At 44.5% G+C, this 16283-nt stretch overlaps 1 protein-coding gene across 2 annotated transcripts in view; it reads left to right on the top strand.

The window, feature by feature from the left end:
* Window positions 1-16283, top strand: part of CHKA (choline kinase alpha) — a 62497-nt gene that overhangs the window by 19935 nt on the left and 26279 nt on the right. For both annotated transcript variants that reach the window (XM_082845663.1, XM_082845662.1), the window contains exon 2: window positions 5555-5666. In XM_082845663.1, coding sequence (XP_082701789.1) covers window positions 5555-5666 — 112 coding nt within the window. The remainder of the gene's footprint in view (window positions 1-5554; window positions 5667-16283) is intronic.

Genomic DNA, 16283 nt, shown 5'->3' with positions numbered 1-16283 from the left:
AACAGTAGTTCATCTGTTTGCTCTTGCTGTGGACTGAGCTTTCGAGAGTATGTGACAGGAAGGAAAACTAGGGCTTTTAACTGATGTCATGCCTGTCCTGTTGCTTGGTAGCCAGAAGCCCGTGCTGGCTGTGCCTGGCTGTGGCAGGCCCTTGTGACAAGCCATGCACTTGGGGCGCGGGCCTGAGTGGAGGGGAAAGGAGAAGGCTGCCCTTCTGTGTCTGCGCCTGCCTGCTTCCTGTGTCTTCCTGAGCTGGTGTCGACAGCTAGCTTGCCTCCTGGGAAAGTAGGTCCTTATTCTTGGCAGAGGTTCCCAGATGCCATGATTGCTTTCCTTTAAATAAGCTGTTGAAAAATATTCTTTAAAATGACTTTTATTTACATCTGTGAAACGTTGTTTCTGTAGAAGCACATACAAGTTTCACTGGTGAAGAAAAATGAGATTTTTTTTTTTCCTTTCTAAACCATTGAGATATAGTTCACATATCACATAGTTCACCTGCTTAAATTGTAGGATTCAGTGGTTTTTGGTATATGGGGTTTTTTTTTTTTTTTTTTTGGCCGTGCAGCATGTGGGATCTTAGGTCCCCCACCAGGGATTGAACCCGCATCCCCTGCATTGGAAGCTCAGAGTCTTAACCAGTGGACTGCCAGGTAAGTTCCAGCATAGGGTTTTTAATATATCCACAGGTATGTGCAGCCATCACCACAGTCAATTTTAGAACAATTTCATACCTCGAGAGGAAAGCCTGTCGCCTTTAGCCCCCTTCTGCCCCAGCCCTAGGCACCCACTCTGCAGATTGCCTCGTTCCAGACATTTCATATGAATGGAATCATTTAATATCTGGTCTTTTGTTCTGGCTTCTTTCACTGAGCATGTTTTTAAGGTTCATCCATGTTGTAGCTTGTGTCAGGACATCATTCCTTTTTTTAAAATTGTGGTAAAATATGCATGGCATAAAAGTTACCATTTTAACCATATTTAAGTGTATAGTTTAGTGGCGTTAAGTCGGTCACGTTGTTCAACCATCACCACTGTTGATCGCAAGAATGTTTTCATCTTGCTAAACGGAACCTCTGTGCCCATTAAACCGTAGTTCCTCATCACTGCCGGTAGCCCCTCTTTGAATTCATTAGCTCACTCCGAATCTGTTTTAGTTATTTTGTGTGTTTCCTGGAATGAGGTATGTCCTTTAGAAGTCTAGCCCTGCTGACAGCTTGAGTTTAGCCCTGTGAGACCTGTCTAGAGGCATCTGATCTCCAGAACTGTAAGATAATAAATGTGTGTGTTTTTTTTTTAATTAATTAATTAATTAATTTTTGGCTGTGTTGGGTCTTCATTGCTGCGCAAGGGCTTCCTCTAGTTGCGGCGAGCGGGGGCTGCTCTTCCTTGCGGTGCGCGGGCTTCTTGTTGCCATGGCTTCTCTTGTTGCAGAGCACGGGCTCTAGGCGCGTGGGCTTCAGTAGTTGTGGCACGCAGGCTCAGTAGTTGTGGCTCGTGGGCTCTAGAGCTCAGGCTCAGTAGTTGTGGCGCATGGGCCTAGTTGCTCTGCGGCATGTGGGATCTTCCCGGACCAGGGCTCGAACCCGCGTCTCCCACCTTGGCAGGCGGACTCTTAACCACTGCGCCACCAGGGAAGCCCTGTGTGTTGTTTAAAGCCACGAAGTTTGTGGTCGTAAGTTACAGCAGCCACAGGAACAGAGACATTTGTCTTATGCAAGTTAGTACAGACCCGTCCTGACGTCGGGCTCCTGTGATGGATGGCGGTGCCCGCAGCACCACTGTGTGTCTGGCATGGCACGTGGTGCCCTCCTGCTTGTGTCCCGTCTCTCAGCATGAGGGTTAAAAGCAAGGATTCTGGAGCCAGATGCCGTCTTCCATTGTGGCTCTGCCACTTTCTTGCTTTGTTTCCTCCTCTGTGTGATGGAGGCAGTACTGGCACTGCCCTGTAGGTTGTCGGGAGGATGGAATGACCCCACCCTTGTTGCATGCTCAGGACGTTGCGGCCCCAGGGCTCCGTGACCCTGAGGTCTTACAGTGACTGGATTTAAGTGCTGCTCCTTTACAGAGGAGTGCATTTTTGAGGGTCACAGAGGTTTAGTAGCGTGCCCAAGATTACACAGCTAGTAAGTGCAGAACTAGGGTTTGAATCGGCTCCCTGGCTCTGAAGCCTGTGGCTTTTCTTTTACATGATGCCCTCCCCCAGGAAGAGGGGACTGTCCCTTAGGGAGCTTACAGTCTAAATTAGAGAGGCAAGGCTGACTGCCAGCCTATTAGAGAACAATATAAGATGGTCATTTACCAAATGTAACAGGGAGGAGTTTGGAGAAGGGAGGTTCTGGAAGAGTGCTGTGGGTCATTGTTATTTTCAGAAAATCTCTATTGAGCATCCACCATCTGGGGCCACTGGGCCTTGAGAATTGAAGTTAGACGTGACCCCTGTCTTCAGGAGCTAGCAGGGAAGACAGCAAAAGATTGTTGAGGAGGTTGGACTTGGAACTTGGTTGTTTCTTTTTTCTTTGTTTTGTTTTTTTGCGGTACGCGGGCCTCTCACTGTTGTGACCTCTCCCGTTGCGGAGCACAGGCTCCTGACGCGCAGGCTCAGCGGCCATGGCTCACGGGCCTAGCCGCTCCGCGGCATGTGGGATCTTCCCGGACCAGGGCATGAACCCGTGTCCCCTGCATCGGCAGGTGGACTCTCAACCACTGCGCCACCGGGGAAGCCCTTGGAACTTGGTTTTAAACAGTAGGTAGTTTTTATTTTTTTATAAACTTATTTTATTCATTTATTTTTGGCTGTGTCAGGTCTTTGTTGCTGTGCGTGGGCTTTCTCTAGTTGCGACGAGCGGGGGCTACTCTTCGTTGCAGTGCATGGGCTTCTCATTGCGGAACATGGGCTCTAGGCGCACGGGCTTCAGCAGTTGTGGCGCGCGGGCTCTAGAGCACGGGCTCAGTAGTTGTGGCGCACAGCCTTAGTTGCTCCGTGGCATGTGAGATCTTCCTGGACCAGGGCTCGAACCCGTGTCACCTGCATTGGCAGGCGGATTCTTAACCACTGTGCCACCAGGGAAGCTCAGTAGGTAGTTTTTAGATGGCAGAGAAGAGTGAGGAGTTTCCAGACTGGAAGAACAGGAGTAAGTGGATGTGGTGACACTGCATCAGTTACTACTAGGTTTAGCTGCTTATAACAGAGGACCCCAGAGTCACAGTGGTTAAACAACATAGAAATTGATTTCCGTTGTGCATTAAAGAGGTCCAGGAGAAGCCAGGCTGAGCAGGTGTGGCGGCTTCATGGCTTGGTGGGGATGCAGACTCCTTTCAGCTAACCGCTCTGCTATTTCTAGGATGTGGCCGTTAATCTCGTGATCTAAGGAGCTGCTGAAGCTCTGGCCACTTGTGCTAGTTAGGATCCTAGCAAGAAAATGGAAACACCACTAGGTATTTCAGCAGCCATAGAGGATTTAATATAGGGAATTGGGTGAACAGGCGGTGGAGAACCAAAAAAGCAAAAAGGGAACAGAATTGATTAAAATAAGGAATACTAAGTGTGCAGGAAGCAGGCTCCTGGGGCTGGGGGACAAGGGAAGAGGTTGGGGTGATCAGAACCTGGAAGCTGAGAGGAGGGGCCCACAGGGTTGGAATCCCGACCTCCAAGGAGAGGGCACTGCTTGGCTATTGCTGGGGACCCTGAGGCTGGTGCCGGGGTCGCCCAAAGAAGTGAGGATGGGAACGGGCGGGTTGCGCCGCAGCACGCGGGCAGGAGCGGCCAGCAGACACGTCTGCCGCCAGAACCTGATGAATGGGAGCAGCTGATAAAGGAGGTTTGTCATCGGCAGAGTCCCAGCCCAGCATCACAGCAGAACTGGAGTGGGAATTTGGAGCCCAGAGGCAGTAGCTTAGCCCTGACCCACCACTGTCTCCTCGGTCCACTCAGCAGGATGGATGGGGAAGAGGGGGCAAGCGCATGAGCATGTCTGACGTTGATTCCCCAAAAGCCACATAGACACTTCCTTGACATTTTATTTGCCAGGACTTGGTCACACAGGCCCGGCCAGCTGTAGAGGCAGCTGGTAAGTAGAGTCCTGACGCAAGACACGTTGCTGCCTGAGCACAGCTCAGGTTCTCTGACCCAGGAGGGTGGGGAGTGTCTGCCACAGGGGTGGAACTTTGAGCATTTTTGTGGCACCGTTAATGCAGCAACGTTAACAACCTCCAGATAAAACGTTCTCCCTGTTATCTTTCTTCCTCACACAAAATGAACTCTGTCTCTTGGACCATTTTTTGACGGTGCCTGTCACTGTGTGCTCAGGATCCCTGTCTGACTGGGCATGTGATGATGCAATTTAGGTTCGTATTTAGCCTCACTTTGGGGAACGTAGCCTCACTAAGACTGTCAGTGGATAGAACAGGGAAAGAGGCTGCTGGCTTCTGTGACTGGGGGATGTCGTTCTAGGAAGCTGTGGTCCACCTTGCTGATAACGTTTTCTCCACAAGTTGCGCCTGTACTGCTGTGTGACATTGATGCATCTGACAGGCAGGTGTAGACTCAGGGTTTGCTGAAGTATCTGGTTCAGACATTGTCCCATGATTTTGAATTCTGTCTTACAGTTTTATGTGTTCCTTCTTCATTGGAGCGGAAGTTGCTCAAGGGCAGGGACCAGAGCCTGTTTCAGTGTTGTGTTACCTGAGCTTCCAGCGTGGTGCTTTGCTTATGTAATAGTTCCCTGCAGTTTACTGACTGTCTATGAATAGGATTGGGGGACTCTGAAGTCTACTACAGATGAGGTGCCTCTGGTCTCGAATTCCTAATTGTACAGTATTTTGTGTTCATTTAACTCCAGTCCCTGCATTAACTAACCACCCTCTGCACCTAATCATTTCCAACCCAGGCAGGTGATTTGTCCCCGAGGCTATGCTTTCCTGTTCAAACGTCCCCTGTAACTTGTTGCTTGTCTTTGGTAGTCACAGTAGAAGGTTTAGGGTATTGAGAGCTCTGAGAGCTCCAGTAATTGTTAATTATTAGAGCTCTCAGAGCGCCAGTAATTGTTAATGTTGCAAATTTTTTGAAAAGGCTGTTAGGCAAACCTGGTTGAGGAGGGGTGGATCTTTCCACTTCAAGTGGAAAGTCCTGTAGGAGATGGTTTAAGTATTGCCCCAAGAGTTTAACCTGGCAGTGATGGGTATATGATGGGAATTTTGGATCATACGTGAATGTGGGCTGGAAGGGAGGCATCTGGGATTTCCCCCCATTCCCAGGGCTGAAGAGGGTCTCCTCGCTCCTTGTCACTCTCTGAGGCAGATGCCACATGCAATTATAAAAACTCCCCCATTGCTGTCCTAGAAGAACAGATCCGGAATTTGCCTGTTTTTAATGTGACTCGTGGAATTGATCTGAGAACTGCGGAGTTAATCATTTATGTTGCTAGTATCCAGAGAGATTAAATGAAGACTTAGATGAGGACAGTTCTTGTGGGATGGATCCTGACTTCTCATCCACACGCGATTTAGCTTGCTTTCAAAATACAGATCCTTACGGTCCTCTTGTTTCTGACAGAGGTGGCCTCAGTAACATGCTGTTCCAGTGCTCCTTACCCGACACTCTGGCCACCGTTGGTGACGAGCCTCGGAAGGTGCTCCTGCGGCTGTACGGTGCCATTCTAAAGATGGTGAGTTCCTCGGCTGCTTGGGGATGGGAGGGGCCTGGTCACAGTTCTCATCCTCTTCCCTGATTACCGGGGAAGAGACTTAAAATATGTTAGTGGTGGTGTAAGAGCTATTTAAATATATTGCTTTTGCTTTAATTGGGCTGCACAACTTGGTTTTTTGTTTATATTCTAAGTAAGTTCTGTCTTTACTTAACTATTTGTTAGTAAACTAGTACAAATACATCCAGCTTTATATCCAGAGGAAGTACAATGTTGGTTAAATCTTTAATAGTTTTGGATAATGCTTGGATTTTCCACACATTGAAATTTTCAGCTCAGACTTAGGTTGTAAAATTCGAATGTGGGGAGAGCGTCATCAAAAAGGGTTTACAGGATAGTCCCAGTGGAAAAGTGTGAGCTCAGTGAAGCCGGATTTATTAACTACCTCCCTTTGAGATTTCTTTAAAACTTTGAATTTGTTAGATTCCTAATCTTTCTAAATTTTTATATTACTTAAATAATTGAATCTTTCAGTTAAAGTACCTTATTTGTTGAATTGTCTTAACCAGTTATAGGATATCCCAAATGTCTGGATTAAAAAAAAAAAAGCTATAAAAAAAAAGCTATACCATGAATTTATCATTTTACTGACCACACATATAAATGTGTATGTTTCTGTGGTAGAATTTTGATACCCATTTAAATCTTCCTTGGAAGGGCCCATTTTGATCTTCATGAAACGGAGAATAGTTTTCTGACTCAGTTTTTTTTTTTTAAAGACTAGTCTCTTTCAGCTCAGTCGAAAAAGCAGGTCATGTCCATATCTGTGATGATTTGATTATATGTTTAGAAATATTAAAGTTAAAATTGGCACTCTGGATATTAACTCATTTAAAAACATTGTCATGATGTGACTGAACCTTTTCATTGGGTAATTTGTCCAGCTGTGAGAGTGGTCAGGGTCTGAGGTTAGGAACAAGCTAGCGTGTCTGAGGAAACCCGAGGCCACTTTGGCATTAGGTTCACGTGCTGACTGACGGCCGACCCTGCCCCCTGACTGACAGTGTACAAGCAGAACAGGGTCTGTGCTTACCATGCAGTCCAGTTTTTTATTTAATCAAGTTGCAGTTTCAGATCAGTTCTTGAACTATACCCAATTAATGTCCTTTTGGGACTTTTAATGAAATCAACCTTCAGCCATTTTTTTCTCTGAGGATTTTCTGTAACAATTAAGTCCCATTTCTGCCCATTCATTTCGTGTGCTTTCATTTAAGCAACCCTTTAAAAATACTTTAATAACTAGCTGCTGGAATTGCATGCGATATGAGACTATTTAAATCTGATTTATGGAGGCTTTGTTTCTATTTCAACTTAAATAGGAGCGTTTTCAGTGTGCACGGTGCGCTCCTCCTAGGCCGGGGGCAGGCCCTGTGCCCTGAGAGCAGCAGAGACCTGTGGAGGTGAGGGGATGCTCTGATGCATGCTGTCCAGGACGCCGGTCACCAGCCACTTGCGGCCCTCATATGCCTGAAAAGTGGCAAGTGCAGCCAAGGAATGGAGTTTTAAATTTTAAGTAATTTTACTTAATTTAAATTGCAGTGGTTACATGGAGCTGGTGGCTGCTGCGTTGGCTGGCACGTGTGCCCTGTTAAGGACAGCTAACTTAGTAACAGCCGGCTGCAACGCAGGCCGTGACCTTGCAGTTTTCTTTTCCCCTAATAAAGATTCACCATCAGTAGTTAATATTTTGTCCTTTTTGAAATTTTAGCAGTCTAGAATTATTACCTGATAGTACTTAAGTGCAATAGAAATGTCTGGAAATAGAATTTGAACAGAATTCGATGTCCCTATTTATTTTTAAGGGGAAAAAGACTATTAGGTAACTCAGTAGAAAAATAGAGAAGAATTGAAGCCACTTAAAGTGGAATTAACTTTTACCAAACGAATGGATCAGAGTATGTTTTACATGCAGTTAATGGGGGAGGAGGGGTCAGCACTCTAGATTTAGCTTCTCAATTCTATTTTTACTAGGCTGTTAGTTTCCATTCCTGAAACTGCATCTGCTGATGAAGAGTAGAAGCTGTGCTTGAAAGCACATGGGTAGAAAGGGAAGCAAGCAGCTCACACGATGGATAATGAGCAAACGTCTGACAGTCTCACAACTGACTCTGGCGACAAACTCATTTTTGTTAGAAAAAAGCTGTTCCTTTGCTTTGTAGGTGGGACTCAATGTTTTCAATATAATTACTCAGTTGATTGAGTCCCTAGTTCAAGTGCACTTTTTTTTTTTTTTTTTTTTTGCGGTACGCGGGCCTCTCACTGTTGTGGCCTCTCCCGTTGCGGAGCACAGGCTCCGGACGCGCAGGCTCAGCGGCCATGGCTCACGGGCCCAGCCGCTCCGCGGCATGTGGGATCTTCCCGGACCGGGGCACGAACCCGTGTCCCCTGCATCGGCAGGCGGACTCTCAACCACTGCGCCACCAGGGAAGCCCTCAAGTACACTTTCTTGTTGAAGTTTGAACTTAGTAAAACCATGAAACCTACAGCCTCAAGTATTTTTGGTTCCCAAGTTCTTTGGGGTTTGGCAGGGGCACTCGCTGCCAGTTAGAGTTTCGGACATTAATGACCATTTGAATACTTTGGCAACATGAGGAGGGGAAGAAATTCAGGAACTCCGAACAGGAACCTCAGTTTAAGTGAGAAGGAAAGTAAGGGGCCGAGACTAAGCAGTCAGTAAGACTCGAGGCCGACGGCAGTGCCGTGCACTTTACAAGTTGAGCTCTCACGGCATGGTGCCAGGGATTTCACCAGAAATGGCCAAAACTGATAGTAACTTGCCAGGATTTGCATTAATTAAGAGATGTGGCTGAGCAACTATGGAACCCAAATAAGTCACATTACTTTCATAAATGCATGGATTGAAGACAGAAATATCATGCAAATCAAATGTTATGCTTTCCTTATTTTTGCCTCTACTTAGAGGAGAGCACACACACACATCCCTATACATGCATGTGCGTTTGTACAAATACAACTTGGTATTTCCTAAACTGGCCATATACATGCAGTTGTCACATCCTTCAAGGTGGATTAGAATGAGCTCCTTCCCTGAAACATGTTAATTGATGACTGCACATAATGATAGACTTACGTATTTTCTCAGAATGTTTAGCTGTTTGCTTAATTACATGATAAACTGGTTTAGTTTAGTATGTCCCTTCTTTCCCTTTCTCCTCCTCGTTCCAGCTTTGGAATTTTTTACCTCTGTGAGAATCAAATATTATGTAGCAGTATTTTTTTGATTTACATTTACAAGTAACTTGGTTTAAAATAACGAGATGCTTCTCGACTTTCTTGTTTTTCTTCATCTTGGTGTTGCGAGATGTGTGACTTCCTTTATTTCCATAGCGGCCCTGAAATGACTGCTCTCTGGTGCAGTTCACTAAGGGTTAAGTAGCAGAAGGCCAAGGTAAAACCTCCTGGTTGGGTTTAAGGCCCACAGTTCTGTCCCACAAACAGCTATCTCTGCCACCCTCCTCCATTTCTGTATAAGATGAGACATAAGCAGCCTTCCCAGCTGTACCCTGGATGTTTTGTTTAGGATTTGTGTTAATTTTAGGGCGTATGGAAAGTTCTGTGTTGGACAAGGGGGAAAATGGGTCCTTTTGAGAATAAAACAAGGTAAGACACACACAGCTTCGAAAAACTGCCACACCACACGATATTATTTGCAGGAGACTATTAAATATAAAAATATTGGTGTGATCTTAAAACAGTGAATGTCAGTAGAATTCAGTGTCTGTTTCACATAGGCCAGCCTTAACTTTAATGACAAGGAGGTTATTCTCATTAGCTGCATAGACGATGGAAACCGAATTCAACTATAAAATTACCCGTGACTAAGGCAGGTAGGATAGCTCGGTAGAAGTTTTGAGAAGTACTGGTTTATCCTTTGCCATTGTGGAAAGAGATGTAATTGCTAGAAGAGAGCTTGAAACGATAAAATTAGCTGTCAATGTAACTTGATTTTTTTCCTTTCTGGTACTGGGAAGGAACATGAGCTCTGCATCGTCCAGTAGCAGCCTTTTCCCAGAAGCAAGTTTGGCTGATTACAAATAACCAGTTTGCTTATTTATCATGAATTGTGGAAGACACAAATGTCAGTACGTATTGTTCTTTCAATGTAACCTGTGCCAGTTGGCGGAAGCCTCAGAGGGGGCTTTGTCCCTGCCTCTGTCAGAACAGTGACTGTGTCGAGCCAGTCCCTTCTCTGCATGAATGGAGAGATTTGGCCTCACCGTTTTGAACGGTCTCACAGGCATGAACGTTTATAATACACCAGCGATCTCTCGAGTGCTGTCTGGGAAAATTTTGTTTTTGTTCTTTGAGTAGTAGAAGGCTAATACTAGTGTTTGTTTAAGTACTAACCATAATTAAATGAAAGGCACCAAGGCACAACGCAGATATGTATCAGTGACTCCAAAGAGTACCGTTTGGGACACGGTCTTTTCTGAATCCAGAAAACAAAATGTCTTCTTCCCTGTTTTCTCTTAACCCCAGTTTAATTAAAAATTCAGTCACGATAAATTACAGAGCAACCTACAGATAGTTGGGCAGTAAACTCTTGGCTACTGAGAAGCTGTCTGCTTGCGGCACTTCCCTCTGGAGCTGAGACGGCATGGCTGCCGCTCCCCATGCAGAGCCCTGCTCCGTCCCGAGAGGCTGAGCACACGTCCCTGCTAACTGAACACGGTGCATTCGATTTTTTTTCTCATTGTATTAGGTCATCATGACCTAATTTACTCTGGTTTTAAAAACTCCCCTTGTATGTGTTGAGCATGGTGTAATTATACCTATTTCTAAGGCAGTCAAAACCTCCCTCTCAGAAGTGAAACATGTTTCTAGCATTGCGTGTTCCCATTTGGTCTAACCTAGTATTTCTTCCATTAATACTCTCCAAAGATAGTTGCCAAATTACAACCTACAGTGGTACCACCTTCCGTACCTGCTTTGGTGCCTTCTTTTGATAACTAAATAAACCACAAACTACTGTGTCTAATTTTGACATATGCAAAGTGTCTTTGTCTTGCTGGTCTTAAATGTTTGGGCTTTAGAGCATGAAGCCAATACAGATTTCTGGTCCCTGGAACGCTGGTGTGACCGCAGCCCGCCCTCTTGGGAAGGAATGTCTTTGTGTTGGGTGGCGTGAAGGGCGTTGGGGGTAATGTACCACTTTAGCTGTATGTGCATGTGTTCTCTGCTGCAGGCTTGTCCATGCGATCGTGCCTGGAGCACTCTGGTTTCCAGGTGACAGACACGATTCACGGTATAGTATGAGTCCTCTGAAGTTGGAGCATTCTCTACAGCTTTAATTTCTTTCTTTTAGTTCTTGGTTTCAAGAAATGTTTTTTAAAAACAAAGTTGTAATGCTTATGTTAAGTAGCACCAGCTACAGTCTGTGCTTGCTTAAAGAGGTACAGTAGTTAATAAGATTTCAGAATGTTGAATATATCACTTTGGGTTTTTTGGTTTTTTGTTTTTTGGTTTTTTTTTTTTGGTCCAAAGCAGATCAGACCCTTTCTTCTGTTTCCTCAGTAGAAAATGACAAACATTTTGTAATTTTAGAAATTTATGGGCCTCAACTTGAAAGTTCATTTGAAGTATTTAGCTGCTTCTTCCTTCATACCACTTTCAGCCTTAAGGAAATGCCATGTACATATTGATGTGTTGGTTAGAGTTAGAAACTTCCTTCTCTGTCCTAATCATTTAGTGTCCTTCTCCCCCACCCTGTGCCTTTATGAAGCTCAGCAGTGCTGATCTGATGTGGAAGGACACAGGCTGGAGAAGCGAAGGCCCTCTTCCTGGACACGTGTTGCTTAGTCAACCCTTGGGGTGCTCATGCCGAAGGAACTCAGAAGCCTTTGGAGTCTTGGGGCCTCAGGTTACCCTGGATCAGACCTCAATTTTGAGAAGGTCCTGAAAGGCACCTTCTTTACCTGGACTTCCACTCACCTGTCTTTCTCCTAGTTCACGTCTGCCTAGAGCCTTTTAGACATTCTAGTCTCCTCTTGATGTTCATCAAGACATCCGATTTTGTGAAGTTCAGCAGGGTCACATTGTCTTAGATTTGGTCCTTGGGCAGATCGAACGTACTCTAGAAAAACGTTAGGAATCATTTGTCTCTTTAAATTCTCATAATCCATATGTGTTCACTGGGTAATCACATAAGCTATACTTTAAATCATTGCATTGTCATCTCACATTTTCATGTGTTCTATAAAATATTTTCAGAAAAGGCTGTAAGAAGCCATGAAAGCAGTAAATGCAGAATGTTTTCATGGAGATGAGGAAGCCAGAAGGTTAGGGTCTGTGATACTGAGAAGAAAACTTGAGAAGAACCACATGACTGCTGTGCATTCTAGGGAGTCAGGATTCTCACCCTTTCCTGCCCCAGCTCACCTGAGAGGTGGCACACAGTCCGATCGATGGTTAACAGGGATGGTGACAGGTGTGGCCCCCTCATTGAGAGCCTCTTCTCTCGTAGAGAGTCGACGTGATCAGATAACCAGGGTGGATCTTAGAATCTTCAGAGCCACAGGCAGTATAGTCAGGAAGCCCGTGTCACTCCAGGGCCAGACGAGTATCACAGCTACTGAACATTCAGGCTAGTGCAGCCCATCCTGTTACTCTCAGGATAAACACTGATAGTCTGGAGGCCCTCGGGACTCAGCTCAGGAGGTTAATCTCAGGTTAGTGGAGAGCTGGATGATTTTCCTAGACCAGGTCTTAGATGCCCTAGAAGTTGAGTCTAGCTAACATTTGGATTATTCTTTCTTAATCACTCATTTCTAGATCCCAAAGCCCTTTATCAAGGCTGCAACCAACTTACTCCTGTTTTAAAAGAGCCTTTATCTCCATACAGCTACACATACACGGACTAGGGAAAATGAAGATGCTGCTTTGTTTCATCTCACAAATGTAGTTTTATTAAAGTAGTTTAATCATAAAACTAGTTCCCTCAGCATTAGCAGAATCTTTTGTTAAGAACTGGCCAAGCGATGAGAGTTTATTTGGCTTAAACAAATTTAAAGAAATAAGCCTGTTATACTGTGGAATATCAGGTAACTTACTTTTTTCAGAGTCTTCTTTAAAGTACAAAAACCTCTAAAAGCCTCTAAATGCAATTTTGCCAGAAAAGTAACATTTGAAACCTTGTACCAAATATATTTATTGTAAAAGTAACATACACTTTTAAACACTTTTTAAAGTATAGGCATATGTAAAGTAAAAAGTCAGAATCCTCTATGCTCTCATCTTACTGCCTTAGCTCAGGGGTCCCCAACCCCTGGGCCGCAGACCAGTACTGTTAGGAACCGAACCGGGCCGCACAGCAGGAGGTGGGCCCTGCCACCCCGCCATCGCTCCCCGTCGCTCACATTACCCCTGAACCATCCCTCCCACCCCCAGTCCGTGGCCACGAAACCGGTCCCTGGTACCAAAGAGGTTGGGGACTGCTGGCCCTAGCTAATAGAGTTCAGGCTTTTAGGAATTTAGGTTTTAAATTTACAAGTGCTTGTTCAATCACAGATCTGTTTCCTCTTTTGAACTCTTCTATAACTTTAAAACAAAATATCAGCCACGCCCCCTTTATTATTGTTACCACTTTAGCCTATTTGCTGCAGCACAGCTAATGAATACATGGGTTATAGTGAATACTTGTAGATTCTCTTGAAAACCAAGCCCAGAATAGGAAGAAAAGAATGAGGAAGATGGGAGGAAGCCAACGGCGGTATATTTTTATTACCGTTGGGTGTCTTCTTTTTTGTTTTTATGACATCTTCGTAGCATATGATTCACTTATTTAAGCGTACCATTCAGTGGTTTTTAGTATATTCACAGAGCTGGGCATTGTCTTAAGCATGTGGGATACATTCTGACTTCTTAGGTCTTGAAGTTTCAGCGTTTATTTTTTAAAACATTTTATTATGGAGAATTTCAGATGCACACAAAAGTAGACCAGAAGAGCATAATGAACCCCAGGTACCCAGTATCCATCTTTCTCTCTGACCAGCTTTCTTTCCTCTTTACCTTCATTCATTCTCCAGGGTTATTCCAGACATTGTCCTATTTCTTCCATGACTGTTTCAGTCTGTACCTATATAAGCTGATTTAAAAAAAACATGACTACATTAGTGTTCACATTAAAATTTTTAATAATTATTTAATATTAAATAACCAGCTAGTGTCCAAATTTCTAATAAATGTTAAAATTTTTTACCTTTATTTTATAACTTATTGAAAGCTAAGTTTTATTAATGTACAAATTAGTTGGTGAAGAATTTGGAGTCATGTTAAATACTTGTACAATGTGTTTTAATATCTGCTTCAAATAAATTTGTGCGTCTGAAATAAAATCCCACAGATTCCAAGGTACATTTTACCTTCTTTCTTCCTGGACAGAACAGCCCTCGGACTCTCTTTTGGCCACTCGCTCTTGTTGGCTTACCTCTGCAGGAGGCTGCTTCTCTCACCTTTCCGTGAATATTCAGTCCGCTTGGTTGGCGATTTCCTGGTCTTGCCCTTCTTACCTGTAGGACTGAGGGAACCTGAACATTCTGTACTGAGGAAACAGAACAGAGGGCTGGGTGTGGCAGAAGTCCATCTTGCCTTCCTGGTGGTGCTCTGATGGGATAAGTAATGCATTCTCTTGGGGGTGGAATGGGGTGGGCAGGGGTGGGGAAATGATTAATAGAATTTATTTCTACCTAACAGCGCTGATATGTTAAAAAGGAATGGCCTCCGGAAGCAAGCCAACTTGTAACTTGGATGAGGTGACTTGCTGGCTTTGAGAGCACCATTAGACAAGGGAAAGGGAACTTCTGCTGGCTAAATAACCCCCTAGCTGTGTCTCCCTAAGAAGATACAGTTCAAGTAATAACAGCACAGGAATAACCATAGTCATCTAGAATTTTGTGCAGGTCAAATCCCGTTACAACAAATTTCAGTAGGATATCCAAATTCCTTGTTTGTCTTTTCCTACAAAGTATCAAAATAAAAAAAAATACATATATATATACAGTATATCAGATTATAGAACTTTTTTTGTTCTTAACTGTCTTTGGGGAGAAAAAGCACAAGGATTTAATATTTGGGGGACATTTCAGCCCCATCGGACATTCTGACTGACACTGTTGCCAGTTCCCCCACGACTGGGATCACAGATGTAAGTCTGCCCATCGCCCCTGGTTGCTCCTTGAGCTTCCCAGCGCGGGAGTGTTTATTTAGTTGTGCAGGCCACAAAGTGTAGTGAGCACCAGGGTTTGCTGGGGAGACCAACAATAAAGAAAAGATGGAGTCCCTATTCACTAGGAACTTGTAGGCCGCTGGGAGGGAGCAGCTAAGGTGTAGGTCTACGGCCGCCCGTGGTACGGTCAGGAGGGTATTTTGGAGGTAAGGAAGGAGTGGCGCTTTCATGGTACCTAGGTACTCCTCCCGAGGGTTTTTATCACACCCTACGTCAAGCCATCAGCAAGAGTCTAAAAGTATTTCTGTAGTATTTTCATTTTGTAGCTTTCATTGTAACGGGATTTAACCTGTAGCATATTTTCATCAGAGAAATGCAGATTACACAAATGAAAATATCATATATCCCCCATTTGTACTTTCTGTACTCTGTACAAAGTGTACTTAACTGTGTGTTAAAGATATTATTGAGTATGTCTAAGTGCAGATCTTTTGCAGATAACTTCATATGAACGTGGATATTTATTTTGTTTACTTTTATATCGAGTAAACTAGAACATGTACTGTTTATACAAAACATTAAATGTCTGTGGGATGTCATTTCCGTGTATGATGGATGGGAGCTGTCGCTTTAAACCGCTTAGGTGTTTTGAATGATGCTAGAGTAGCTGGTGGTGCTTAACGTGGCATTTTTTTTCCTGTCCACACTTTCTACCCTTGGTACAGGTATTTTTGATAAAGCTGTGGAATGGAAAGGTATGTTTTTCCTGGGATGTTCAAGAATCTTTTACCTTAACATTTTTAAAGAGCTTCCTTTATGGGCTTCTGTGTCTGACGTAAGCAGACTTAGTTTAATTTTAACAAATAACATCTTTCTAGGGGCAGTATTTGAGTATAAAATTTTGACAGGACACGTTTGAAGGTTTTTAAAGCACTTGGGGTGGGGGGTTGCTTTTAAAAGATAAGATCTGCCATGAAGAAAGGATGTGGCCAGAGAGTTGCTTATGGTAGTTCGTGGTTGACGTGTGTTATTGACTCGATCCTGGTTACCAATAATTTGCAATTTCATTGAGGAGAGTGATGAAAGTATCTCTCAATACGTTAGCATACGAAATAAGTTCGGGCCTTTATTAAACTGGCACAGGCCTCTCTCGGGTGGAGGAAGACTCCACACTGAGCTAGTGGTGCCCTGATGATCAGGCTCGGCCGCGCAGAGTGGGTGCCAGGCTTCCTGCCCACACAGGGCACCCTCGTCCACCCTGTGCTGACCTCGGTGGCCGCGAGCCCATGTGCGCCCCCTGCCCTTGCAGGACAGCACCCTCCTGGGGCTGGCGTTGCCTCAAAAGACCCACCTGGCTAAACAAGATAAGCCAGCCCAGCGTTTATCTTGAGGAG

The sequence above is a fragment of the Leucopleurus acutus genome (assembly GCF_964270905.1).
Source record: "Leucopleurus acutus genome assembly, chromosome: 8".
NCBI classification, from domain to species: domain Eukaryota; kingdom Metazoa; phylum Chordata; class Mammalia; order Artiodactyla; family Delphinidae; genus Leucopleurus; species Leucopleurus acutus.
This window is presented reverse-complemented; position numbering and strand designations above follow the sequence as displayed.